Below are 9,051 nucleotides of genomic sequence, written 5' to 3' on the forward strand. Positions count from 1 at the left end.
TGTGCTTCCTAATATCCCTCAGGTATCTCCAGGAAAGCAAGTTGACACTGAGGATTAACTGTCACAGATTAATCTTTTGGGGTGTTATATATAATGTATGAACATTTGTGTGTAAATTTTGGGGTGGATCTGTGAACATATGTGCACTTCTCTGGCTGGGTCGTAAGATCTCACACTCTTTCAGGCTGGATGTGGTGGTGCATGCCTGTAATCCCAGCACTTGGAGGCTGGGGCAGGAGGATCACCATGAGTTTGAGGCCATCTTGGGCCACATAGTGAATTCAAAGTAAGCCCAAACTACACTGTAGACCCTGTCTCAAAAACAAAACAAAGCAACAAAAAAACCCCCACAAATTATACTCTCTTTTGCGAGGTACTAGAGATTGAACCAAGAGGCTTTGCCTTTAGCTATATTCCCAGCCCTTTTTTATGTTGAGATAAGATTTTAAGGCTAAATTGCCCTGACTGGGCTCAAATTTGTAATCCTGCTACCTCAGTCTTCCAGAGTGCTTGGATTATAGGCATGCACTACCACACCTTGGCTACATCTTACTCTTAACCACTACATATTTCAGCTGGTTTTACTCTCCACTAAATGTATTTATTCAGCACATTATCAATACTACTAATAACCACGCCTATCTATGGGCTAAACTGCAAAGCCTGAACTCTGATGTTCACAAATCCTCAACCCTACCAAAGAGGAATCATTATCCTCATTAAAGACTGCAGCTCGTGGAAGTTAAGTGAATTTGCCTAAGCTCAGCCAATCAGGGGAGGAGCTGGGACCACAACGCGCATCCACCAGCTTCTGTGACCTCTTGCCTGATACCACACTTCCCAAAGCTTTCAAAACATGTCTTCTTCCCTCCTTTCAGGCCTTTTCTGGAAGCCAGGCTGGCTCAAAATCCCTAGGCTCCCTAGGCTCTTTTCTCAAACTGGGGCTGAAGGCCAGAGGCGTGGCTTCCTGGGAGCTGGAAATAAAACGGAGGAGACCTGGGCTGTGCAGCGCATGCAGCAAGGAGGCTGGGCTGTGAGGGGGAGGTGAGGATTGGGCTTTGTGCTCCTGAGTAGATGTGCAGGGCTCATCGGTCTTACTAGGGATGGAAAAAGAATAGCACTCTGCAGGGAAGAGGGTTTTCGGAGAGTGATTTTATCTGTCTGCATGCCTTGCTCTACGGCCTGCTCTCCCTGTGCAGGGAGTTGAGCCCAGGGAAGTCGCCCACTGGCCAGGACCCGGGGGCAGGGGGCTAGAGTAGGACTGGGCACTGATGCACACTTGGTGAAGAGGGGCAGGACGGAGAGTCAGAGTCATCTGCGAGCTTTTAAGGAGCAGAAAGCAGTGAAACTGGGACCTCGAGGCTACAAAAGCTGAGCTCTGGGTCTGAGAAAGGAGCTGCAGCACAAGGCTTGGGGCTCGAAGGAGCTGCTGCATAGAGAATTGGGGGGCCTCGGGCTACCTGCCTAGCTCTGTGCTGTCCACTATGAGTGCTGGGAACTCGCAGCCATGGTGGATATTTAAATTAAACTTTTGTAAAAAAAAAAAAAAAAAAAAAAAATTAAATGGAGCTCCTTAGTCATATTAGGCACATTTCAAGTGCTCAGGAGCCCCTGTGGCTAGGAGCCTCAGTGTGTAGCAGTGTGAACACAGCCTCCATCAGCCCAGGAAGCCTGCTGGGCCAGTGGGGGTTCAGGGCCTAGGGCTGGGATGGTTGCTCAAGGACCCGCAGGAGAGAGCAGTTCAGACCAGACTGGCTGCCTGGGAAGTCTTTGGACTCTAGGTGACCTTCACGTCCCCAGAGGTGTAAGGCGGTGTGACTCACCTCCTGCCAGCATAGAGTGGACTCTGACCCCAGGGATAGCGGAAACCCAGGCAGGGCCTCTGCAGCCGGACTCAGGATCTCTGCTCACTGTGACGAGCGCCAGGGCAGAGCACCATGGAGTGAGTGGCGCAGGCTGTGGGCAGCTGCTGAGTGGGACCAAGCTGCACACAGGGGTGGAAGGGAGACTCGGACTTGGTCATGTTGCATGGAACTGAACCAAAGGCCTAGGGAGGAGTGTGTGTGTGTGTGTGTGTGTGTGTGTGTGTGTGGTGTGAAAGAGAGACGGACAGATGAGAGAGAGAAGAGATCAGGGCAGGGTTCCAACAGCCAGACGAAAGACGGGAACCCTTCCTCCTCACCCTAACCGGAGCCTTCCTCCATATTCTCAGGTCTGATGCGATCCAGCTGACAAGGATGGACTATGCCATGAAGTCCCTCAGCCTCCTCTACCCCAGGTCTCTGGCCAGGTGAGGACAGCCCAGGGAGGAAGACAGGGGAACTCCCTGTGAGCTGTAGGGTTGAATTTGTTACACTGTAATAGCGTAAGTCCTGTGGGGATCTTATTAGAGCCCCACTTCAGACATGGGAGGGCTGGAGTAGAAGTGGCGATTCAGACCTTGGAGGGTGTTAATAGTGCCACTGCCACCCCTACCACCACGGGGCCACTGTACCAAGTTAATAGGTGAGAAAACTGAGGCAGAATGGGGTGTTATCAGTCCCCTAGCAAACTTGTAATGGCAGCAAGATCTAACATGGGCCGGCCTGCATGCAAGATTTAGGTTCAAAAGCCGGCAACACCGATAGGCCTTGAGCATGTGATAGCAGCCGGACCCTGAATTGGTATCTGCATTGGAGTACAGTGCCCAAGTGACCTACGTGCCCCTCCGAGCTTCTGAGTAAGGGTGTCTGGAATGAGCCTGGTGGAAAAGAGAAGGCATAGGTGGAGCTGCGCCGGGGGGCTGAGTGCTGCCCCATCAGGTATACATCCTGATGTTCCCAGGCACGTGACCGTGAGCACCTCGGTGGTAACTCAGCAGCTGGTATCCAAGGCCAGTGTGAAGGCCCCCAGGGCCCGGCCTTACCGAGTGAGCACCGCAGATCGGAGCGTGCGGAAGGGTGTCACAGCATGCAGCCTTGAGGACCTCCTTCATAAGGTAGGGACCCCCTCGAGCTCCAGCAGATGTGGCAGTCTAGTCCCCTGTGGGGGGAGGCTTTCCTGCCCCATGCCAATGCCAGTGGGTTGGCAGCACCTGCCTGGAGCCGTCCGGTTGATGGTGATGTCTGTCTGGTGAGAGGAAGGGCAGTCTGTCATCCTGTATGTTAACAGTAGGCCAGTAATAGTTTCAGGACATAGTTCCTGCTGGATCTATGGGACAGGGTCATGCTATACAGTCTAGGCTGGTCTTGAACTCTGGGTGATCCTCGTGCCTCAGCCTCCTGAGTGCTAAGATTACTGGTAGACACCACCATGACGGCGAGTAGTTCTTAAACTTGTAGAATTGCTCCAAAGTGGGGGAGATGAGTCAAATTTTAGAGCCTCTCTTCCAGGGCAGTTCTGAAATCTGTCACCCGAGGTAGTAGCGGATAGTTTTTTTTCAGGTGCCCAGCACAGCAAAGAAAGAGGCAGGAAAAAAAAGGAAAAGGGCTTTATTATCTTGGAGGACATAGAAAGAATTTGGGGAAGAGAAGGAATTCTCAATTGGAACAAAGGGAGGCTGAGGCTTTTCTCGCCTTTTGCCAGGAGTGGAGTTTGAAGGGGATGTTTAGATATACCTGAAGGATCTGATTGGGGGGTCTTCCCTGAGGCGGCAGGAAGGGTAAAAGAAAATTGTACCCTGGGCTGAGTTGGAGAAGAAGGTGGTCTGGGGGAAGATGGGCTTTTGGTTTAAGGGCTTCAGCCATATTAGATGACCACCATGATGGTTTAGCAATTTATACTAGGGCCAGAACCTATCAGTAGCATTATAAAAGGCTTTATCCTCACCATAGCCCCAAGAAGCCTCCAGAGGAGAAAGCTGAGAGCACACAGCTCTCATGGGTGGTGTGGCACGAAAGAACACGCGCCAGTCCCTTGCCTCCTCTCATCTCTCAGGTAGCTTCTCCCCACCCCGCTGTGACCTCTTCTAACCCTGCTGTATCAGGCATGAGGCCATGTGCTTTGGTAGCCCACCACCAAAGGCTGTGGCACTCGGGGCTGGTGTCACAAGCCTAGGGGCCTGACAAAGTTAGACGCTAGGTTAGGTTTCAAGTTGCTGGAGTCTGCTTAATGCATAGACAACACAGTGGACCGAACTCTCTTCCTGACCTCTTCCCCATTTCTCTGACTTCGGTCTGTTCTTCTGGAGCCAATGTCCTCTCCTTTGGGAGGCCCCTGGCTGGGCTAGATTATGTGCCTTGAATCAAAAGGGCCCATCCACACTTTAATCTGGACTTGCCTTTGTGTGTGTGTGTGTGTGTGTGTGTGTGTGTGTGTGTGTGTGTGTAACAGGGGATTGAACTCAGGCGCTTGTGCTTACCTGGACTTGCTTTTGTTTTGTGTCCTGCCTCTGGGAACTACCTTCTTATGACAATGTCTCTTGTATACCTGGCTTTCCTGACTTCACCTAGAAGCTGACTGGAGCAAAGACCTACTACAGGCCCCTCTTGGCCTTTACTGCTGCAGTCTCTGGATTGGCTAGTTTTCCTAGTAAATTCTGCTTTATTTCAAAAGGATATTGGTATTCAGAGGTCAAGATCTAGGAGCTCGTTTGTACATTACTATTGGTGTGTTATTTATTCTACACCCTTCCCGTTTTAAGACACGATCTCCCTATGTGGTATAGGTTAGCCTCGAACTCATTATGTAGCCCGCACTGAACTCAGAGTGATCCTTCTGCCCAAGCCTCTAGAGCATTGGGATTACTGATGTGTGCCCTTTTTGAAGGATTTTCCCCAGAAAAATATATTTTCTAGTTGATCTGAATGAGAAAAGTGAGAATTCTGTCACTCTAAAATAATTTTATTTATTTATTTATTATGTATTTAGTACAGAGTCTACAGGGTCTCATTACACAGATCAAAATTGTAGAGATCCTTCCTGTTTTTCAGCCTCCCAAGTGCCAGGATTACAGGTCCACACTACCACACCTAGCTGTCTCAGAGTACCTGGGTCCAGGTGGGGCTGGCAGGGCAAGCTGGGGATGGAACCCTCCGGGCCCCTTCATCTGCCTAAGCTGGTGCTTTAATCTGCTAAACTATCTGGCTGGCCCTCTCCAAAATAATTAATTAGCATATAAAGGTTCTAGTCTATTCTTGCTGGGCATGGTGGCACACGCCTATAATCCCAGCACTTGGGAAACTGAAGCAGGAGGACTGTTGACGGTTCAAGACCAGCCTGGGCTACAAAGTGAGCTCAAGCCCAGCCTAAACTGCAAAAAAGACAAAAAAAAAAAAAAAAGAAAAAAAAAGAAAAAGAAAAAGTCTATTCTTTTGATATATAACTTAAACAGGATTATGTACTATATAGCCCAACTTTTCATCCTATGACATCTTTTTTTCTTTCCTTTCTTTCTTTCTTTCTTTCTTTCTTTCTTTCTTTCTTTCTTTCTTTCTTTCTTTCTTTCTTTCTTTTTCCTTCCTTCCTTCCTTCCTTCCTTCCTTCCTTCCTTCCTTCCTTCCTTTCTCTTCACAATGAGCTATATCTTCATTTATTTCCTTCTTTTTGGGGGGATGCGGGGAGACAGGGTCTCTATGGAGTGCAAGCTGGCCTTGAGCTTACTAGATAGCTCACACTGGCCTCAAACTCACAGTGATCCTCCTGCCTTAGTTTCACAAGTGCTGGGATTACAGCTTTGCACTACCACACATGGTCTCTTTTCATGATAATGAATACACTATGAAAATGTAATAAATGCTACACATGGACCACGTATTCTGCTGGGAGATGACATCATTTCTTCTAATCATAGCCCTAAGGTAGTTACTACTATTACCATTTTCCAGGGGTGGAGGCCAAGTTCATATCCTAATGGTAAACTCAAGGGGTTCTTTTTGGAACCAGGAATCAAACTGAGGACCTTGTACTGCCAGGTGGGCACTTATGTGGCTGAGTTATATCCCTGGTCCCCAACTCAAGGGCTCTTATGCCTAGTCTTACATTTAGTTATCATATCAACTCCAAGGCTAAATGTGCCTCATTTTTTTTAAAGGTATAACTAATTCCCAGAAATGAGATTCATTAAAATGGATCAATGGTATAAATGTAAGGGGTTAAAACTATTGAAGTAATACCCTATGTCCCATAAATATCTATAATTATGGTATGTCAACTAAAAATGTAAAAGGATTTTAAGAAGTAAAAAAAAAATGCAGAATGGGAAAAATATCTGCAAATCATGTATTTGATAAGGGTTAAGAATATATAAAGTAGTTCAATCCCTGGTTCTGCAAAAAAAAAAAAAAAAGAATATATAAAGAACTCTTAACCTTTGACCTATACAAAATATGTACAACCCAATTAAAAATGGGAAAAGGATTACAACTTCCATCCCAAGATGGGCAATCTGCCAATTTAATATAAAAATAAAAAATAAAATACTCGTGGGCTGGGGAGATAGCAGCAGTCTAAGCACCCACCTAGCAAGCACAAGGACCTGAGTTCGATCCCTGGTACCACATGCTGTGCCAGCCCCAGGAACCTGGGCGTGCCATGCCAGCCTGAAACCATATACGGTGGCACATGCCTGTAATCCCAAAGCTGGGGAGACTGAGACAGGAGGATCACTACTAGTTCAAAATGGACTAGCGAGACCTTGTACCAGACAATAAATAAATAAACAAACCAGGCAGGCACAATGGCACCTACTTCTAATCTTAGCTGAGGTAGCAGGAGGGGGAGGACTGAAAGTTTGAGGTCAGTCTAGGCAACTGGAGACCCTGACTTGAAATAAAAACATCAGAAGGGCTGGGCTGTGGCTCCGGGCAGAGGCTTGCCCAGCACACACAGGGTGCCGACTGCAGTGTCCCCATGCAGCCCAGTCGCTCTCCCTGGCAGCTGCAGGGTCATGGCACAGTGCAGCTCTTCCCCACACTGGTGCTGAGGCTCCAAGGGGCAGCAGAAGTGTCACTAACCTTCTTCCCCAGGTGCAGGACCTTTTGATGCTAAAAGACAAGCCCTTCTCCCTCGTGCTGGAAGAGGATGGCACAGCTGTAGAGACAGAGGAGTATTTCCAAGCCCTGGGTGGGAACACTGTGTTCATGGTCCTCCAAAAGGGGCAGAGATGGCAGCCCCTGTCAGAGCAGGTGAGTGCCTGCAGTGAGGGGAGAAATGGAGAGCTCAGGTGGAGTCCTGTGGACACCTACCACATGTTTGTCCTGCTGCAGGGGACCCAGTACCAACTCTCGCTCTCTGACAAGCCCTCCAAGAAGATTGATGTGGCCCGCATAACCTTTGACCTATACAAACTGAGCCCGCAGGACTTCATTGGCTGTCTGAATGTGAAGGCGACCCTCTACAACACCTACTCCCTGTCCTATGACCTGCACTGCTACAGGGCCAAGCGCATTGTAAAGTAAGTGACTTGGGACGAGCTGGGGACATGGTAGGAACCAAATAGTGGCAGAGCCCCTGAGGCTCAGGCTTCCCATGGTCTGGGTCTGGTGGGTGCCAACAAAGTGTGACAGTTAGCATTCATGTAGAACTTGTGACCCACATATGCCAAAGGGGACACATCCTTCCTGGTAGAGCCTGGATGCATTTATTATTACCTTCTTTTTGTTTGCTTTTGAGACAGGGTTTTGCTGTGTAGTTCAGGCTGCCCTTGCACTACTTTGTAGCCCAGGCTGGCCTTGAATTTGCAGCAGTCCACCTGCCTTAGCTTACTGAGTGCTGGGATTACAGACGTGAGCCACCGCATGCATAACCTTCAACCATAGAAAATTAGTTTTTTATATAAAAAAAGGAAGCTCTCCAAAGTAGTCTTCTAATGCATTTTTTTTTTTTTTTTTTTTTTTTTTTTTTTTTGTGGAATTGGGGATTGAACTCAGGCCCTTGCGCTTGCCAAGGAAGCACTTATTCTACTGAGCCATCTCCCCGGCCTCAATTTTTCTAAACTGAACATGTGTAAAAGATTTTACTTGGTACATTAATTCATGACAAGACTAGCAAGCGATTACAATCAGTTCATTTCAAAATCCCACACATATACAGATCCATCAATGATGATTAGTTAAATAAGTAGATTATTGCTAGAAGTGCTAGTGTGTACCTATAATCCCAGCACTCATGAGGCTGAGGTAGGAGGATGATCACTATGAGTTCAAGACTAGCCTGAGCTACATAGTGAATTCAAGGCCAACTTGACGCTGTCTCAAAAAGAAAGAAAGAAAGAAAGAAAGAAAGAAAGAAAGAAAGAAAGAAAGAAAGAAAGAAAGAAAGACCCAGATTTTTGGTGTTGGGGGAGGTATGAGGGATATACTGAGGGTTGAACCCAAGGTTTTCACATTAAGCTATACCTCTATCCTGTCATTTTTTCTTTTGAGACAGGGTCTTGCTAAGTCTGCTCCCGCCTCATCCCCTAACGTGCTGGGATGTGCTGGGGTGTGCACCACTCCTGCCTTGGCTTTCTTAATTTGCCCTCTGCTTACCTGGTCTCTGATGAGGACACTGAGGCTGCATGGCTGTGTTTGCCCAAGCCAACATCAGTGGCAGGCTAGAGCCTTTTTTTTTTTTTTTTTTTTTTGCGGAACTGGGGATTGAACTCAGATCCTTGCGTTTGCCAGTCAAGCGCTTATCCTACTGAGCCATCTCCCCGGCCCCAAGCCCATTCTTTTTTAAGAAAAATTTATTTGGTACAGAGTCTTGCTATGCAGCCTAGACTCGTAGTGATCCTCCTATCTCAGCTGCCCCAGCACTGGGATTATGGGCATGAGCCACCACGCCTAGTTTCAGCAGCCTGCAGAGTGGCACGCATAGCATGTCACACCGAGGATCAAACCTCAGTCCTTGCGCTTGTCAGGCAGGCGCTTAGACTGCCGAGCTACCTCCCCAGCCCTGGAGCCCATTCCATGGTCAGATTCCATCTCCCTCCAGCAGGATCAGCATATCCCATCCCTCTTGATCTGAGATTGCTGCCAGTATTTGATAGATGTCAAAACCTAGAGCAAGAAATTCCAGCCTTAAACTCAGTCCATTTAGACGAAGTAAAACTCAAAGACCTAAACAAGACCCTCCCCTCAAAAAAAAAAGACA

The 9,051-nt window shown here is 47.9% G+C and overlaps 1 protein-coding gene across 1 annotated transcript in view; it reads left to right on the forward strand.

Annotated features, from left to right (window-relative positions):
• Positions 1-1,023: 1,023 nt before the first annotated feature.
• Positions 1,024-9,051, forward strand: part of Cidec (cell death inducing DFFA like effector c) — an 11,721-nt gene continuing 3,693 nt past the window's right edge. Inside the window, exons 1-5 of the mRNA XM_004625232.3 lie at positions 1,024-1,044; positions 2,213-2,290; positions 2,824-2,977; positions 6,945-7,103; positions 7,185-7,372. Of these exons, the coding sequence (XP_004625289.1) occupies positions 2,238-2,290; positions 2,824-2,977; positions 6,945-7,103; positions 7,185-7,372 (554 nt within the window). The 5' untranslated portion in view covers positions 1,024-1,044; positions 2,213-2,237. The remainder of the gene's footprint in view (positions 1,045-2,212; positions 2,291-2,823; positions 2,978-6,944; positions 7,104-7,184; positions 7,373-9,051) is intronic.

Source organism: Octodon degus, unplaced genomic scaffold (assembly GCF_000260255.1).
Source record: "Octodon degus isolate 3935 unplaced genomic scaffold, OctDeg1.0 scaffold00008, whole genome shotgun sequence".
Lineage (NCBI taxonomy): Eukaryota > Metazoa > Chordata > Mammalia > Rodentia > Octodontidae > Octodon > Octodon degus.